The following is a 19257-nucleotide window of genomic DNA, read 5'->3' as shown; positions in this document are numbered from 1 at the left end:
AGACAACGCACAAGAGACAGTGTTTCAGCTGAAGAAGGCTCCACAGCTGAAATGTTGCGTCTCTTTTCTTTTCCTTTCAGCATGGAATAAACCTTTACCTGTTCATTTGCTTAAGTAGACCCCTACCTGCCTCATGGTCCGTGGAACCTGTTACTTGTATGTAACAATAATAGATGCCTACAAAGTATATGACATGGTGTAGATTTTCCATAGGCTTTTGATACAGGTCCCCATAAAACTTTTATTCTCAGATTACATACATGCTGTAGGTATTTGGGATGATTGCAATGCGAATTAGTTAAAGAATAGAAAATAGTACTGATAAGGGATGAATGCTCAAACTGTGTGATGTAATTAGCGGAGTACCACAGGGATCTGTGCTGGGGATCCTGTTCTTCCCAGTATATCAATCTTCGCAATGTGGAGAAGAAAGAGGCAAACATAGTGTTTTTCTGTGTAGTTCAAAGCTTTGAACTTAATTCAAGAGATTTTGTGTTGAAATTGTTCAAGGAACTAGTATAATTTTGGCTTCCTCATAACAAAAAAAGATATTGCCTGTCTGGTATCAGTTCAGAGGAAGCCCGTTACCTAATACCAGATACATCCTCAGGGCTTAAAGGAATCTTCTGTACTGACAGGCTAAAAGAGAAGACTACGAAAGGACCTCACCAAGTATTGAAAATCCTGAAAGGCACTGACAGAGTCAACCTCTTGAGTGTCACCAATGAAATGCGAACCGGATGACAGGGGTGGAAACAGCGTTGAAGTGTATTTAAATCTGAGAAAAGAAGGCACTTCTTAACACAAAGGGCTGTTGGAACCTTAGAACAAGCTACCCAGACATGAAGCCCACACCCTGGCCTCTTTGAAGATGGGACTGGATGAGATCCTCTTGATTGTAAGCTTTCTCCTGTTCTAATGGATTAAATGCAAGAAAGTACATTTGAGAAAGCTGTAACCCCCAAGAAAAAGCCTAACAGCTTTTCTACAGCTTAGATTTTGATTGTAAAAGCCTGGAATATGTACTTTATTTTCATATTAAGTAATTTAATAAATATTTACCCCTTCTTCGCTCAGACCTTCCCAATTAAACAAATAATGCCGACTAGCTGTTTCGAAAGTCTGATTGTTGGAATGAATCCCAGACATTCTTAGCAACGAAAGGAGCGAGCACACTTAATTGAATCAGAAACACAAATATTTGTGTAAACAGAAATATATATACATACTTTATAGTGGAAAAACTGAATTCTCAGTATGAATTAACCTTCCACAGTTGTACCTCCTTAGCTTGCGACACAGTGTAATTGGAGAGAAAATATCCCCGGCGCTTACAGACTACTAGGACAGACTGGAAGAGCCTCAAAGATTCCTGCAAGTCTTGAGGCTGTGCAGGGGTGCCCCCCCTTTTCTGGGGTGCAACACAAGATGTGAGGTGTGTCTTTTGGTGGGGCCTGAATGTCTAAACTCCTTCCCCAAAACTGTGCAGAAGTCTAAGACACAATCATGAACATGACTGGGAGCTATCATATATGTGTGTTACTGTGACCGTCGCGGTTCCACCCCACCAGTTCGTCCCGCAACACCTGGGGCACGAACCCGGGTCTCCGGCGTAACGCAACAGGGAACCAGCCGCTTGAGCTAAAGGAGACCCCCCCCAGCCCAGGCGGCTGAGGTCCCTGCTGCGCGCAGGGAGGGCGATGACGTCACCCTGCCCAAACTTTCTCTGCTACATTACGAGCTCCAACAATTTACTCCAACCTTTCACTGGCATTTTCTACCGATCAGGTCTGATTAAAACAGCTTAGTTTGGATGAAAAGAATTCAGGTTTATCATCGAGGATTCAAGGAGTGTTTAAAAACCTGATCACCACAACTCCAGGCAAGTAGATATAATGAAGAACTGTAACAGCTAATCCTTCCCATTTTAAGTCACATCTAATGAACTCGACGTGAGGTGTTTCTCGTCATGACGATCATCACAGATCTGTCCGGGTTAACTGTCAGCATTAAACAAAATGGTAGAAAATTCATTAGAAGATGGCAATAGAATGCTCTCAATGAAGGCTTTAACTGATCATCTCCTTAAATTTCACACAAAATAATTTAGAAAAAGTTTCAGTATCTTTGTAGTATCTGTTTCTCCAGTTCTAGCCAAGTAAAACAATAACAGCTTTTTTTTTTTTTAGAATACCCAGCTTTAAAATGAGATATAACTAGTTGAGCAGCTAGTTAAGCTCCAGGTGCCGTCTTTTCCTGCAAGGTCTGGTAAAATCACAATAATTTTTAATCCTTTCATCTTTGTCTCAGCTGCTGCATTGTGTGCTTGTGGACCCTACGGGGGAGCTGAATTGCCCTGTGCACACAATCTGCTGTCCAGGCAGGGTTACCTGTGTTGCAGGAAGCTGCACTGTCCTACTCGGGCTTCTTCTTCTTTCTACAGAGGTCCCAGAAGTGATTTTGACATGAAATGCGTTGTTAATTGCAGCGGAAGGAGACATAATTAGTGGGAATGCCAGTAAAGTGCATCATTCCCAGAGATGGCGGAATGGTCTCAAGGGTCAGATCACGCCGAGTCAGTGTGTACCAGAGTAAGGCTTCAGATCTCCAAACGCTTATCTGTAGACTCTGTGGACAGAGAAAGGGACATGCAGAGCCCCCGGCTGATTAAGTGGCAGGAAGTCGGTGGTGGGTGCCTCCTGAGACTGGGTGTCAGGGTTTGAGCTATGTAAATATTCAGTCACGCAGAGAATCTGGTGCTGGGTCTTCCTCCGTTCCCTCATTTCCCTCGTTTCAGATTCCTGCGCAAAGCTAGCGTCGCCCTGAGCAAGGGGCGCACAGAAGAGCTAGCTGTGGCTCGATATTGCGGATTTTATTTATTGACTTAGACTGGCCCGGTTGTGGTAAAGTGTGAAGGACAATGTTGCCTTCGTCCGCCGGGAACGCGCTTCGGGGTGAAGAGTTCAGTCGCGGCCGAGTCTATTCAGAGCGACCCAAGGGCGGAGATGATGCTGAGTCACAGAAGCTCGATAGGCTGTATCCCCAGTGACAGATGTTTTTACCCACAGTTCATTAGCAATTAATCAAAGTAAAGTAATGCAGTGTAAAGTATTACAGTGACCAAAGCCCATGTTTAATGGTCTGAAGTGGAGAAATATTGGTACTTTAATGCCCCTATCCCTATCAGATTGTAAATAATGGCTAATGTAGAAAACTGCAAGTCTTATTGCCTTCATACTTTCACATAATAGTGACCACGTATCGTCCTTCATTAAACTCGCTGAATAGAAAAAGAGGGGCAGTGTCTGAAATCTGTTGGCTGCTGATTTCGATTGTTGGGATTTTTGCAAGTGTTTCTGCTTTCGCGTAGCGGGAAGACAGCAATGCTGTACAAAAGGCCAGACGTTCGGATTACAGTAAACGCAGTTGCACGGCAAAGATTGTTTGCTTTAGACCTTTGAAATCCGAAAAAAACAACAACTCCAGTGTATTCACGGGACGTCGTGATGGTAATAAAATGCTTTCTCTGGGAAAACTTTGAAAGTCCTATCCATATTGATAAGGAAGGCGGAGGCCTTTACTTGTGGACAGTTTCACACCGTTTCAGCGCTGGCTGCATAAAAACGTCTCCTCCATCCTCTTTTCTCTATTTTTTTTTTTCCTTGTAGGTCAAAAGATAAAAGATTTTGACTTTGTTCTCTCAGAGCAGATAAGGTTTCTTTCCTAGACACACCCTCATAGTCTGGCTTTACAAAGATGACAAAGAGTAAGGCCTCAAGAAAAAGCTTTCTGTCCAGTAGAAAAGAGACGTGTTTGTCCCAGCATCACATCCAGATAATAATTTCTCTTTCTCCTTGACCCTGCCATTTCTGGATATTAGGTTGCGTGGAAGTGCTTGAGAAATGCTCCCCTACTCCTTTTTAGGATTCTGTTCCTTGTGCGTCTGGGCCTTTGTCTTCTTCTGTGCAAATTAAAAAAGTTTTTCTCTACACATCCCTTTATCTCCTACACACTGTACTTTCCCTGCTTCATGTTTCACCTCAGAGTTGGACAAGACTTAATTCCTTTGATTGATTTGAATTTCCTAAGTCTTGTCTGAATTTTTCTAGCTTAATTTTAGGCGGTGGGTTTTTAGCTGAAGTGGAAGCACAGCCAGCTGGGAAAAGAAAACACAGCGCTGTCAAAAAACGAAACTGTGTTGTTCAAACATGGGAGGGTGGATCTTGCAGGGGAACTTGAATATGATTTATTTAGCTTTATTATGACACGGATTAATGCGTTGCTTCAGTAGGAATAATGAAGAATCGGGTAGGATGTACAAAACAGCAGTTGTTCTTCTGCATCACATGCTATCATGTGTTCATTTTTGACAGCATACGAATCTGTCTCCAACTGAAAATGGACAGATTCTACCCTTTCTCTCCTGACTGCTTCCTCCCAGTCCTCCTCGCAGCGCGTTACAGGATGTTTACTTCATGCTTTATCATATGCGCGGTAATGACGGCTAATTGCGTGTTCTAATAAGAGCTGTGCCTCAGTGGACTCTCTTGCTGAATCCTTCGGTGCTGCCACTCGGGCGCAGTGGGTCAAGCAGAGCACAATGGAGCTGCTAGGAGCTTTCTATAGGAGAAAACTGAGGAGGAAGCAGAAGAGGGGCCCGTCTGATCAGGGAGCGCTCTGCAAGGCGCCTTCCGAAAGCAGCGTCAACAGCATCGCCACCGGCTTCATCTCCCGGGTCCTCAGACTTACCGCCAGGTACCTGTTTCATTTGCGCCACTCTTCTGTGCCCGAACAGCTTCAGCTTCTGTGGGTTTTCTCTCTCTCTCTGCTGCCGTAAAACCTGCTCTCCATTTCCTCAAATGTCTGCGAAGTCGCCACAGTTTTGTTCCAGGTGTGCCTTGGGTGGGGAGTGTGTACCCCAGGCGCAGGGGTGCTCGTTTTTGTCCGATTTGAGCAGAAAGTTGTTGTTTTTTTAATGCGCTGAAGCTTCATTGCCCCGACCGGCGGGGAGATACAGATTGGTAGAAACTTGCGGTGGACTCTCTGAACCACAGAGTCCATGCTGAGCCAATGCAGAGCTGTACAGGGTGGGTTTCACCCAGGGGTCAATTCATACTGGCCATGGTGTCCCTTGAAGGGACAAGTCCACCCTTCACACACCGTGGCTCTGTCAGCCCCAAGTGGTGTCTTTAGGATTTCATCATTCACATTCGATTTATTGAATAGAAGCGCTTATTTCCCTTGTATTTTTTTTTTTGAAACTGGGACGGAAAGAAGGAGAGGAACGTGTTCAAACTGGTCCTCCAGTTCCAGTTCAAGAGTGAAGCTCTTCATACTGCAGCGGAGTTGGGGGCTACAGCTTTATCATTTAAATGATGCTGGCCTTATTATAGAACTGTTTACGTCCTCCCTGGTCAAAAGTCAATTCCTTTTCGAATCGCATATTTCAGTTTTCACAATAAGATAAGAGAGTGATCCCCCCTCCCCCCAAAAGCAGTGTTTTGCCTCATTGTTAATGTTATTGGCTTAGATGATGCACATATTTTGGGTGAATAAATGTTTTTTACAAGTCCAGTGAATGATTCACCTGTGTTAATATCGGTTGAACTATAACCAGTTTGGGAAAGAGCTGTAACTTCCTTTGCTTGTTTTAGAATATTTTGGGGTTTGGGTAAAGTACACTTTTTGTTTTGGTTTTGCACCGTCAGAGACTCAGAGATATGAAGTGTACTGTACCTGTAAGGTGAGTGAGACATACCCTGTTGTGTCTATTTTGAAACAAAGGACCCCTCCTTACACCAGTTGCAAACTGGGTGTGACTTTAGCGGGACAGACCAAGTTTTTAGCTCTGCGCTGCTGTCTTTTTGTTCACACACTATTCCGCATAAAGCCACTTTTTCTTCCCTGGAAGAAAAAAGTGCAATTTAAGGAGTGCTTAAAAAGTCTGTGGAGAATTGAATGCAATGTAATGGGTACTGAAAAGACTAAGCTACAAACTAAATGTTAGATTTACAGATTGTGCCTGTTTTAACACCAGTAAGATGCATCATAAAATAATGTTCCATTTTTCTCTATAGAACTGATAGAATAGGGCCTAATCACTTTGTTTTTACATTTATGTAGGGCAGTATGCACTTGCACACAATAAACAGTACATCTTCTGAGGTGCCACACAGAGAAAGAAGAATCTATTTTATTGTCTTCATACAGTAGAAAGTTTCCTTTGGCCACACTAAGACAACAATTTAAACAGTGTGATGCAGAATACATAAATCATTCAGTGGATTTTGCAGTCAGTGCAATATAAATAAAATGTAAAGCAATATGATACAGTACAAAAAAGATAAGATTCAAGTGTGACGTACATATATAGTACAGTATATGCTGTCAATACAGTACTCTGAAGAGACTCAAACATCAGAGTTATAATGTTTTTTGTAGCCTTTGATACCCTAAAACATCAACCAGATGGTATTTTTTTCCAAATTGAGAGTGTAATGGGTGTGAGGCATCATTTAGCTTGCTTTTCTGCACTCGTATAGTATAGAAGTGGTTCAGCTGGTCCTGTTTCTACCCAACAATTGCTCTGCCCACAGTTATAATCCCTGAGAGCCGTCTTCTGCTCCCATACCAAGGGCAGCTGGAGCTCCTCAAGCTTCTCAAGAGAAATAATCTTTTTTTAAAAAAACTTGATCTCTGTGTTGTCTGAGAAGTTCAGTTTGTTATCAATGTACGTATCCAGGTATTTCAAACATGGAAAAATTATCCGCCAGCCGGCCATTTCTATTCCTACGTTGATGCTTAACACGAGTTCTCCCCATGCATTTTGCTAAAACAGAGGTGAGGGCCATAGGTCTAAAATCATTACAAGACTGTGTTCCAAGTTGTTGTCTGCTTCGATAGCTTGGGGTCTCGAGCAAAAACTGGAATAGCTTGGTAAGCACTGGTGTTAATACTGGAGAGAGACAGGCAGACAGGCAGCGACCTCCTTCTCAGTCAGCTGCATAGGTGTGTAGTAAAGGAGAGTGTCGCATATCCTTAAACAGCAAAGAATTCACTTTGCTGTGATTTCCAGTGTCAAACCTGCACTAAAAGATGTTCACATCATTAACAAAAGACATATTTAGACGAGGGATTTTTTTTCTAAATCTTTCCCTGCCCATCTTGAGCCTTCCCATGCCTGGCTATTTCCAGAACAGAACCGTTGCTCCATTTCCCCTTTAAAGTCACGTTTTGTTTTATATCTAAATTCCTTTTTCTTTTTCCCCGACGACTCCAGTTTGACCTCTCAGAAAAGCACGTCTTTCTTGCGGTTAGGCGTGTTTTCTCAGCTCTGTAAGACACCCCTAGCTTGCCCTTTGGAAATAACTCTCACTGCTTTGATTTCAGCAACTCGTCTTTCACAGAATGAGGTGTGACAATAGTATCAGTTACTCCATTGACCACAGAGAAAGAATCGAAAAATATGTGCCTGTCCGTATTGTCACAACAGTCTCTCAGTTCTTGTTTGCCGTTTTCTATGCACCTTTTTTTGCGCTGTCCGAATACGTTGTTTCTCCTATCAGTCTGTTCGGGTACAAGATGTATCACATTGTGGTCTACTGTCCTAAAGGCGGTCGGCATACAGCCTTATAGGCGTTTGCGATCACATTGATCTAGAATGAGAGACGGGTGAGCAGGGAAGTCTGTGTGCTTCCGAGAGGTGGGCAGGATACAAAAGACGACGCGCATATTGAAGTCTTCCAGAATAATTACTGTCTGGTCAGCAGAGCGAGTGAGGGAGTTGTTATATAGCATTCCTCTCCTCTGTCCGCGGCTTTTCCATTAGCGGGTCTAGGCACGTAAGCACGTTAACCGTGATGTGGCCGAATTCCCGAGGCAGACAGAAGAATATCAACTCTAGATTAGAAAGGATAGAGCATCTCTCAATCCCGGGCGCACACTTGCTCGTGGGTGTGGAATTGAGTAACCCGGGTTGTCTGAGACACATATCAACTTGCTCCTTTTTAAAATCGCCATCAGTCTGCCAGCAGGTCTACCTCGCGGTTTGAAGAGCGCAAGTTCGCCAGTGTGGACATTCCGCCTCTTCACTTCTTGAGTTTGTTTTTGTGGTATCCGTTACACGTTTAAAAAAAGTTGAAATGTCAAGTAAAAAAATAAAAGTAAGTAAACGGAGCAATGCTAGTCTGGATGGTGTATTATAGGCCTCAATAAATGCACTTTTCAACAGCAATTATTTTCTTTTAAACGAAATTTTCATTTTAACTCCATGTGACCGTTGGCCATTTTGACTCCCTATCGGACCCAAGATGGCTCGTCCGAAAGGTGCCTGAGGGAGTGTTGGTAATCTGGGCCCAGCTTCTGAAATGCTGGATCAGATGCAGGAGGGCCAAAAAGTCATTACACAGCCAGTAAAAAAAAAAAAAAACGAATCATTGTATTTTAAACATAAAATCCTTTTCACCAGTAATTTCACCTCATTTCAATGTCGAGATTTATAGTACATGTACTCTTTTTTACCATTTGAAACTTTATGTATTATTTGCGTCTTTTATTATTTGTAGTCCTTTGTAAGATGCTTTGTTATACGATAACCTCAACATTGCTGTAGTTTTTGTCGTTAGATGCTGCTCCATTTGGGAATCCCATAGACAAAGTTGTGTAGTGTAATATTTATTAGGGAACACATTTTCATAATTACTTTTTTATCCTTTCAAAGATTTGGTTAATTTAGACATTTCTTAAGGCCTTAAAATATCTTAAATAAAATATCTTTAAAAGTGTTAAAAACATTTTATTATTCCAAGTAAAACACTAACTTAAATCATTTAAGTTATTTTAGTCAGTGCTGTTTGTGCCTTTTTTGTATTTCCAGGGACTTATGGGGAAAAATACATTGATTTCTTCCTTCAGTAGGAAATGTCTCTGAGCAGCAGTGGTTTCTAGTTTTGCATAGACCACATTGGTGTCACCTGAATTTGTGTTTTTGTATGAATTTGGAAGAAAAAATGATTTTGGACATAGTTAAAGCTTGCGATCATTAACACTGGAGACATGTGACTATAAAGTGCTATAGCGTTATACCCAAAGACTGATCCCTTCGGCATACAAGGACAAGGAGTGCAAAGCCTGAAGGACTGCCTTGTTCTAAAAAGTGCTTTAATATTGGTTCTTGTTTGTGTTCACAGCCTTCTGACCTGGTCTTATACAGCAAAATAGGAAAAATTCAAGTAAATCGTTTGAGTTCCAAATCTCCACAAATATGATATTGTTATGTTGTTTTATAGTTTTTTATTAGGAGGGAATGGGTGTCATGTTTTTCAGAAACATTGATCGTTTGAATACAGCCTGGATTTGTGTCTGTACATCATGCACTACATGTCAATGTGTGTGTGTGAGTCCAAAAAAAGGAACCCCACGCCTCATTTCTGCTGAAAAAACATAAATCGTAAACCATCCAGTTCTACAGGTTTAATTACATTTCCATCACATTTGTGTTTTTTTAAATAACGTTTGATGTAACCAGCTAGTGTTGTTTCATTTGACATTTTCCATTTGTAACTCATTTCTAGTTGAGGCAGTATCCGTTCTGAAGAAAGATTAAACATTTTTATCCATGTGACTCTGCTGCAATTGATTTATGATCTTACCTTTGCCCTCTTTGTTAAAGAAAGTTCTTTGTTTGATAAAAGTGAAAGTGACTGCCCTTGTAAATAATTAGGTGGTGTCACCTTTCCCGTAGTAGTCTGCTGAGAAACCACGCGCTTTGTTATTTGTCCATTTTTCATTAAAAAAATGGTATCCAAATAAAATGGGGGGAAAAAAAAAAAACAGAAAATGTGACAGCTTCCCGAAGTGCTTGAAGTTGGCGGTGTGCGCCTTCAGGAACGGCGAACGGTTTCAGAAAATCCCAGGGCCTGTTCCTGTACCTGAAGGGCTTGAACCTGATTTCCTTGTGTTTGCAGGCGGAGTGAACCAGCATCCCGACCTCATTCCTGGCATTCGACCAAATTAGCGGAGAGCCAACAGGATCCCGGCATGATGCAAATATCTCGGGGCACCGTCGGCACTCCTTGGCACCAAACGTATCATTCCAGGTCAGTTGGATTGGGGTTATTGGCAGGGAAACAAAAGAACCCTCTCTGAATGCTGTCCTGTGCACCACTCAAGCACCAGAACAAAGAACAACAACATCAAAAAGAAGACAGACACTTGAATCTGGAGTTTCTCCTTGTCAACAACCCATATACAGATTCAGAAAAGCTCTAACCTGACAGAGGAAGAGGCAGGAAAGAAGAATATTCTGTAGTGAATGGAATAAGGGATTATGACACAGTCCCCAGGCATGGTACTAGGATTGTCAATGGAAGTGTCAGTTCCTTATAACTGTTAATCTACACTAAAGATTATTTTATTGTGTTTGAGTGTCTTTAGCTTTTATACTCTGTTTATTCCATCTATTTGTAACATGGTTTCTTGGGTCTCAGAATACAGATGTTTTTCATGCATTCTGCATCAAACTGTAGTTTAGATATTTCTGCCCTGCAGTGGACAGCGCCGATGTTCAATACTCATTTCTCTTTTTTCATGCACTGCATACACAGAGACTATAAAGTGAGTCCAATTGTTTTATAGATCCAAATTAAGTTGTAATGTCACTGCCGCATGTACTGTATGCGTCAAGTGATGTTTTCTTCAAAGGAATTGTTGTAGTAGATACTAAGCAAAGTACGCAAATAAAATAATAAAATAATATTCAATGATATCTAAACATGAGGAGGTTGATTTACTCATATTCAGCATTTATTTAATTCCACCCTCCAGAACCAGACGCTTTAAATTCCAGACACTTTTTTTGCACAGAAGAACCTCCTGTCTCCATTCCCAACCTTTTCTCTGGAATAGACAGGATCCTATTCGGAACCCAATGATCCTGCTGGGCTAGTACAGTATTTCTTTTTTTTGGCATTAGGACCTTCTTCTAAACGTCTGTGTTAGATCTCTGTCCCCTTTTTTGTTATACATGAGGGTGCAGTTATTTTCACATGACTTGTCCAGGGATTAGGCGTCTTGCTGTTATCTGGATGCTTTCAGATGCAAGGATAAAGTTTCTGTCGTGGTGACCAATCTGTGCCGCAGTGCACAATTCCATATGAGTCTGCAAGGCACCTGGGCCATGAGATCATTCTGTGCTGAATGTTGAACAGACTGGATCATATGTGCAACATTTTAAATAAAGGAAGAATTGGAGGATCGGGAGAACAAAGTTATGTTAATGATGAGGTTTGGGGTATTTCAAGTATTTTGTGGGGGAAAGACTGTTGTTGCTGTAGGAAACACCTGCAACAGCCATTTCAGGTCAGCACAGTTCACAGTACCTTCTTTATGCAGATGTCTTTAGTTCTGTGATATAATGATTCCCCTCTTCATCACTTGAACGTGGTTTTCTGGTTACAAACGATAGTCGTTCTCCAAATGTCCAGTTCCTTTTCCTTGCAACAGGGAAAGAGGAAGAGCTACATTTTCAAGGGGCTGTCTTGCCATGTCTTTGAGACAAAGTGACCAGGTAGTTCAGAAGTGCGTTCCTGTGGAAGATGGGGACAGGACGGCTTGTATTTCCTTAAAGGCAAAGATTAACCCTTGTTTCCCTTTTCCTTTCCGCTGATACAGTAATGGCCAAATAAATGTCAAGTTTCAATCTTCATATCTAAGCCCCTCTAGAAATAATTTTATTTTCCATCCATAATCTCAATCGCAAAAAAAAAACCTTTGTGATTTAATTTAAGCATGAGAAATTATGCCTAAATAATGTATAAAACTCCCAGTGAAAAGATTTTAAAAATCTTGCTCCTATTGCCGGTTTGTAGTATATTGAATCCTGAAATCAAGGATTGGTGTAGATAACTGAAAAGTAATAGCATGCTCGTTAAAACTAACAGTGGTTTGTAGCTATTAAAGGTGTTTGCCAATAGTTTTATCCTTAGAGATCGGAACGTTTTCTGTGTACTCACTGGCTGGTTTCACTAGCTACACTACACTGGTTGTGTAGTGCTGTATTTTTTGCATTGCATATTTCAGAGTATGCAGTATTTTGGAACACGCTTGCCTTTTTTCTAATAGTGTAATCAAATCTTGCATGGCTGGCAGAACCTCCCTATGAGAATGATTGTGTTGGGGAGAAGGCTATGACGTCATCTTAATTATTTCTATTGAAATGTCAGCTGCCTTCTGTACCTCCTGTTCAGCTTTCACATTGCCATAAATGGCCAGAAGGGAGAACAGTCTAGGAACTGCGCCAGTCATCTCATATAAAGGTTTTTTTTGTCTGTTTGGCGGCAATTATGATTTTTTTTCCTCCATATATGTTCAACATACACTCACCAATTAATTTTCTTTGTATGTTAGGTGTCAGGTGATTTAAACCAGTCAAGCTGTGTGATCCTTTTTATATAATTAATACAAGCTGAAGAATTTGTCCCCAACAGATTTTACTTGCACGCAGTTAAAGAATATGCATACAATAAGAACTTTCACATACGCTAGGCTGTATTTCTGCTTTAGTATGTCCGGCATTATGTTTTGTGAAACACAATGGTAGTAAAATCTAGAAAGCATTAAAAAATATAGTGGCATTGCTGTGAACTGACAGTGAAATGTAAAGTATATTCTCGACAGAGAGATAGTTTTTGTTAGTTGTTATGGAAATGTCGAACATTCCGCAGTTTTGAAAGTATCGGTCATTTTCCAAGCTGTTTTTTTGCTTCTTTTTTTGGAGGAAAATTGAAATTTCTGTCCTTCTTGGAGACAAATGCTCTGATAGCCCAGTCTTACAGCAGCATGTTGAACTGCATAGATGGAGTTTATTTAACTAAAGTTCGGGAGGGATGACAACAACCACGCTCAATCATTCCCAGCCGTCAGCAATTAGCAGTCACTCCCCTTTGTCCTTCTCCACTGAACCCTATAAATACCAAATGCGATATCCCTCTTCCTCGCGTGCGACTTTTTGCGTCCCACCTCCACCTCTGCAGCTGCCCCTTGGTTACCTTGCTGGGGGGTCCTGGCCTCCTCGTCCTGTGGCCAGGAGGTCAGCCCTCAGCCAAGCGGGTTAAGCCAAATAGTCGCTCGACTACAGTTCATTACGCTTCGATCTTGGGCATTGTCATTCCTCGTGAACTGGCAGTAGCAAATAAAAAATAAAAAAAACAAATATGTATGGCACATTCGAGATTAAAATAATGAAGGTCTCCCAAAATCAAACAGTACAGGATGCTGTAATTGTACTGTAAATCCTCCTTTTCTGTCTCTTGCTGCATGGAGTTGGACTAATCACCCATGTCTGAGCCATGGGAGTTGCCCCCAGTTGCACCTCATTCTGCTTGTTGTGGTCTAGTTGAGGTGCTCTGTATTATTGGCTCATTTGCAGCAGCAGTAAGGATGTGTTTGGCAGCTTGAATAAACTTTTGGTATTCTCCACAAGTACATCCTGCTCCGTGTGCTAAGGTCCATGTCCAAACGGCTGCTGCACATGTACATAAGGGGACCTGCTGCTTCAAGGAATTGCTTTTGGCATTTAAGAACGTAAGAGCCTTTGTAAACGAGGGGAGGACATTCGGCTCATCTGGCCCATTTGGTAGTTTGTAGATAATTGATCTAGGGGTTGTATTCAGCCCTTTCTTGCACTGGATTTTGAAGAACTCAGGGTAATGGCTTCAACAGAGTGACTGGGTAGCTTGTTCCACCTACAACCCTTCGAGCAAAGAACTGCCTCCTGCCTCCTGTTCTTAGTTTTTAATTTCAGTTCCATATAGTTTTGCACTTATGTCCTCCAGTTTTTGTGTCTCCTACGTTTACAAGGAGTCCGCTGGAGTTGACTTTGTCAGTGCCTTTGAGGATTTTGAATACTTTTATGTGATTTGATGGTAATCTTCTCTGTTCAGGACTATAAAGGATCAGATCCTTCGGCATGTGAACTAAGCCCCAGAACGCGTTTGATTTCTCTCAGCCATTTGGCTAATTACTAATTACTAATTTATGTTCATTATGCTCTCCCTGTCTAGTTCCTCCACCACTGACCTCTCTGGCTATGAGCACGGGTTCCTGAGGAAAAGTCCGGACCAGTACAGCTCTCGGGGCAGTATGGAGAGCCTGGACCACAGTCATCCAGTTTACAGCTCCTGCCACCAGCTCACAGCCTCAAAGTCATCCAACAGCATTGACCACCTGCACAGTAAGAGGGACTCCGCCTACAGCTCCTTCTCCACGAGCTCCAGTATCCCCGAGTACCCAGCCCCAGCCTTCAGTAAGGAGCGCTCCTACTCCATGGAGAACATGCACTCCCAGCGGGGCCCGGAGGGGATGAGGCAGGCTGACATCCGCTACGTCCGAACTGTCTACGACCCGCAGCAGGGAATCTCGGAGGAGCACGAGGTCAGCTCCTCTGCTCTGGCCCGCAGCAATGAAGCAAGGATCCAGGCAGAGGCCAGGGGAGACGGTATCGTCCGCAGCATGAGCAATGAAAAGCACGCGTCCAGCAGACACAGCGTCGGACCCGTTTGGGGCCAGACACAGAACAGGATCCCAGATGAGAGTGCCGGTGTGACAGGGCCCCCTGCCCCACCCATGCGCAGTGACAGCTATGTTGCCATTAAGAATCACGACAGGCCCAACTCCTGGTCCAGTCTGGAGCAGGCCAGGTCCTCTCGTACCCTGCAGAAGGGATCCTGGCCTCATCCTGGCATCTCAGGGAAGTCCTCATTCTCTGCTGAGGGCCAGCTGCACACTGTGGTCGAGAAAAGCCCTGAGAGCAGCCCTACTACCAAACCCAAGCAGAATATTCCCCAGGCGACTCAACCAGGGAAACTCATGCTACCCACAGGGATCTATCCAGTGCCTCAGATGGAGCCTCACTTTGCACAGGCTCCGACCAGCTGCCCCAGTTCCAGGAGCCTGCTGTACCCAGTACTGGCAAAGGAAACCCGGTGCAGCTCACTAAGTAACCACAGCACAAGCGCGATCCTGGAAGGGGCAGCAAAGGAAAATGGATACCAAAGCAATGCTTCCACCTTATCCGACCAATCCCCTGGCTTTCAGCAACCAAAACTCTTCCTGCACCAGAAAGACAAAATGCATGAGGAGCCAGAAACCAAATGCAGTCACTACAAGCCTCATTTTAAACCTGGCGCTGATGTGTACGTCTCTCAAGCAGAAAGGCAAGAGCACGGGTGTGTGCATACTCCCCAGAGTGCAGAAGAAGACAGGAGGGATCTGCCCACTGTAAACCAACAGGCAGAGGAAAGGCTGAGATATCCACAGGGCAATGAAATACCAGATGAGCACAAATGGAAAAGAGAGCCAGAGCAAACTCGAGCCGTGGAAGGAGGGCGTCAGCAGAGAGCCTCTTCTTTGCAAAATGATCAGGAACATTACTTTTTTCCTAAAGGCCAAGCTGGCTTTGAATGTGGGCAAATGTCTTATGGTAGCTGCAGAGATCTTAGAATCCCTTATGAAGCTAAAACTGAGATGGTCTCAAACCAAGGGAGTGATCTCAGGGACCGACCCACCATACGGCACCACAGTGAGACAGGTGTGTGGCAACAGCAGACACAGCCACCCTGGCATGAAAATGCCTCCGCTGAGGTTCCAAGACCGAGGAGCCCCAACAGCAGCAGAAGTAAAAGCGACATCGCGACAAAGCGCCTTTCTGTGCTGGAGAAGGTCAACCAAATTGAGCAGCGCAAGCAGAACCAGCAGCAACCCCACAGCACGAATTCCCATCATGGCCTCACCTGGTCCAGTCGGCCCTCGAGAGGGAAAAACTCCTTTTCCAGCATCGAAGACATTCGGCACCGGCTGAAAATTTCAGAGGGGCCTTGTGCTAAGGGTTTGTCCCAGGGCAAAATGCAGGGTAACGGTCTGGATGGAAAACATGAAGGTGGGCTGGAAGACTCGATCCAGCAAAAATATAGAGAGCAGCACTTTCAGAGCAAACCAGAGAACAAGGCACTGCTCCTTCAGAGAAGTAAAAGTACCTTCCAATTGACGAGTGAAGAGAACAGCAAAGAATTTCACTGGAAAGATGGCTTGCAGGACATTTTAGGCACCTTCCAGGACACCTCTTTCAACAGGGCTTACCGGGACAGTATTAAGGATGCCCAGTCAAAAGTTCTACGCTCCACTTCCTTTAGACGTAAAGACCTGAGCGTTAACTCACCTCATCTCAACAGACATTTGTCTGTGGAGCAAGTAACGTCAAATAAGACTAGCACCAAACCTGGTGGGGTGTCGCCTCACACCCCGAGAGAAAGACACGTTGTAACTCCTGAGGAGGTACCTCCCGCGCTCCCAAGCACCCCTGCTGTAGGGCCTTCTTTTCCCCGAATTTGTGGCCGCAAACGATTGACAGCAGAACAGAAGAAGCGCTCCTATTCAGAGCCGGAGAAGATAAACGAGTTAGGGGTATCAGACGCATCTCAGAAGAAGGGTCCGCAGACCTTTCTTTTTCCAGAGACGAGCGTGGCAGACCGGCGGAAGATGTTTGAGCCCGAGGGGAAGAGCAGGTCTGTGCGTAGCCCCGGCGTCTCTCGACCTGAGCTGAAACATCTGCAGCAGACAGCGCTGGCCGAGTACGTTGAACGCAAAACAGCACACAAGTGGCCAGGGAAGAATCGCCCTCATAGTTCCTACCTTCAGCCCTACAACTTTGATTCACAAAGCCTCTCCTCAGCTTCCAGTCTCAGCTCTCTGCAGGAACAGAGCAACCAATGGGGCCCATCAGCGGATAGTCATCCCAGGACAAGGAGGGTCTCCTCCACCCTGCCTCCTGGTCTTCAGGGCTCCAGGTACCTGAGTGGGAGCCTGTCACGACAGTTCTCCTATGACATTTCCTGCTCCAGCCATGCCCAACCAGACAGAAATCCAGAGTTCTGCAGTTCAGAGAGGGAGCTGAATAAGCTTAGTAAAGGTGAGTCCTTAAGAAGGCGTAGCAAGTCCCAGTATGCACCCCATCAGCAGCAGCCGGAGGTGGCTTTTGAGAGAGGATCTACAGCGAGGAGTTCTGGGAAGTCTGCATCTGCTGAAGACCTTCTAGAACATTCCGAGAAGAGGCCTGTTCCACATCACATTCGATCAAGATCCTCGCCGTCTGTGGAAACACGAGATCGGGTACGTGTAACATCCGTGAATTAACATGGAATTTTGTCTTTATTGTACCATGACAGGGCTTTAAAACAGTAAACTTCAGTAAAACATCAGAAATAAAAAAATACTGCATACAGTCTGGCACAATGATCTGATTGATGTCATACAACCGTTTCTTGAAAGAAGACAGAGTACCAGCTTCAACAACATACCAACATACTGTAGTTGGGCAGCTTGGGGGATTCAAACTTAAGCCTTAAGAGACCTGAACAATCTTGGGCTGCTGTGTCATTTTGAAATATGCACATCCAAATGAGACATGACAGGGTTGGTACTGCAAACAGAAAGCCTCTGACTATAACATTAAGCCTCCGGCTGTAATTATAGTTTTCAACTGGCATACAACATTCTGATATTGTACTGAAAATGACACTGAAACAAACATGGGGGACATGGCTATGAGGTCCGGTGGCAAATTTGGCAAAAAATATTTTGAAATATTGAGAGAAAAAGATCTGAACAGCAACATTAACAAGTGTTCACTGTATGAGAACAATGCTCCTCTGTAAGATTCTGGATTGCTGGCATAGTGTAAAAATTGTCTTTTTCAATTCATATTTTGTGTTACAATTTTTTAGGTCCTCTAATATGAATGGTTTAACGTTATTGTGATGGTCCAGACCAACTGTAATTGGAAGTTGATTTACACAAGTACCCAACAGGCTGCAGGCTTTGATCTGCAGTCCCATTTTAACTCTTGGGCCTCGTTGGAAGCACTATTTAATCATTCCTGGTAATGTGACATGTCTGAAACCTCTCCATGGCAGCTACAGAGAACAAGGAAGGATGTGTTAATTAAACTGACTCGCAGATGAGCAAGGCTGTCTCACAAGTCTATTCTCCATTTGAATATCTCCCAGCTCTTCCTGTTTTGTCTTACTCGTTACAGTTTTATTAAGCTGTACCAGATTTGTCATGGCAAAGCTTATTCCTTATTTACTCATCTTTGCTGAAACTCTTTCAACACTTTGGGGGGCGGAGGAGAAAATGGATGTGAAGGGAAGCTACTGACAAGATTCCCAGATTTCTCTGCTGGGTGGAGTGTGCTGTATACCCACAAACGCAGGCACACAGGAAGTGAACAGAACTTCTGTTTTCCTGTGTGGTGCCAACGAGACTCCTTTGGAAATAGTTTGGCGAGTGATTACAGACTGATAAATGTCTTTCTGATTTGTGAGAGGAGGGAAAGACATCAGATGTCTTTAGGACCTCAAGGCAGTTGGAACAGGAAATGTCTGGGATGAATTCAAATGATTTTATCTTGGAGAATAATTTGACCGCTCTGTGTAAACATGGCTTTTTGTGTAAAGTAATTGTGGCTTTATTTAATTTGCGAACACTTCAATCCACGTTCATGAACATGTCTTATTGCACACTATATTCCTGGTTTCTTTGAATAAAGGTAAAAATGGTCATTGCTTAGATTTATTTTTTATTTTATCTTTAGTACTTGTACATAGATATCCACAGTCGTTTGTTGGCTTATCCATATCTATCACGGTATGATAGCCTTGAAACACAACACCTTACTCTGAGGACACTACAGTTAGGCTTTCCCACAAATTGGAAGCAGTTCGGGTAGACCTGTAGGTGCCACTCTTTCCTCTGGATCACAACGGTCCAGATTGTCCAATGTCCCTGTTTCAAGTGTGCTATGGATGAGATGTTAAGATGAGATCCTGATTACTTGGTCATTAAAAATCAAGCAGTAGGGGTGAAAAAAACCCCAGTGTCCTGGCTAAGTGTCCTCTTTCTTCCTAATTTGGTTGGGGGGGGTAAAATTCATTTCACAGCCATTCCTGTTGCTTCCCTTCCTGCAGGTCAGTTCAATACACTCAGCTCTGTTGTGGGATGTTGTTATTCTTTTGTTCTTTTGCATGCAGATGAAACCCTTTAGAACTTTGCCAGTCAGGGCCTTCCTGTTCATTTTGCCCAAAATGACAGGTTAACCTAAAGAATTAGTGAGGATGCAGCTCATGCATACCAAGACCCAGATAATCTGGACATCATGCGAGTGCTGTTTAATATTTAACTAACTATCTGAACTTTATTTCCTTA

The 19257-nt window shown here is 43.4% G+C and overlaps 1 protein-coding gene across 9 annotated transcripts in view; it reads left to right on the top strand.

Annotated features, from left to right (window-relative positions):
- shroom3 (shroom family member 3) overlaps positions 1-19257 on the top strand; it is a 79225-nt gene that overhangs the window by 47422 nt on the left and 12546 nt on the right. For 8 of the 9 annotated variants that reach the window (XM_069187383.1, XM_015362934.2, XM_015362926.2 and 5 more), the window contains 2 exons: positions 9966-10097; positions 14061-17163. In XM_069187383.1, the coding sequence (XP_069043484.1) occupies positions 9966-10097; positions 14061-17163 (3235 nt within the window). Of the gene's footprint in view, positions 1-4561; positions 4756-9965; positions 10098-14060; positions 17164-19257 lie in introns of those variants that run through there. The other variant, XM_069187384.1, reaches the window with a different exon arrangement.

This window comes from Lepisosteus oculatus, chromosome 3, assembly GCF_040954835.1.
Source record: "Lepisosteus oculatus isolate fLepOcu1 chromosome 3, fLepOcu1.hap2, whole genome shotgun sequence".
NCBI classification, from domain to species: Eukaryota; Metazoa; Chordata; class Actinopteri; order Semionotiformes; family Lepisosteidae; genus Lepisosteus; species Lepisosteus oculatus.
The sequence above is the reverse complement of the archived record's forward strand: the minus strand, read 5'-3'. Positions and strand labels throughout refer to the sequence as shown.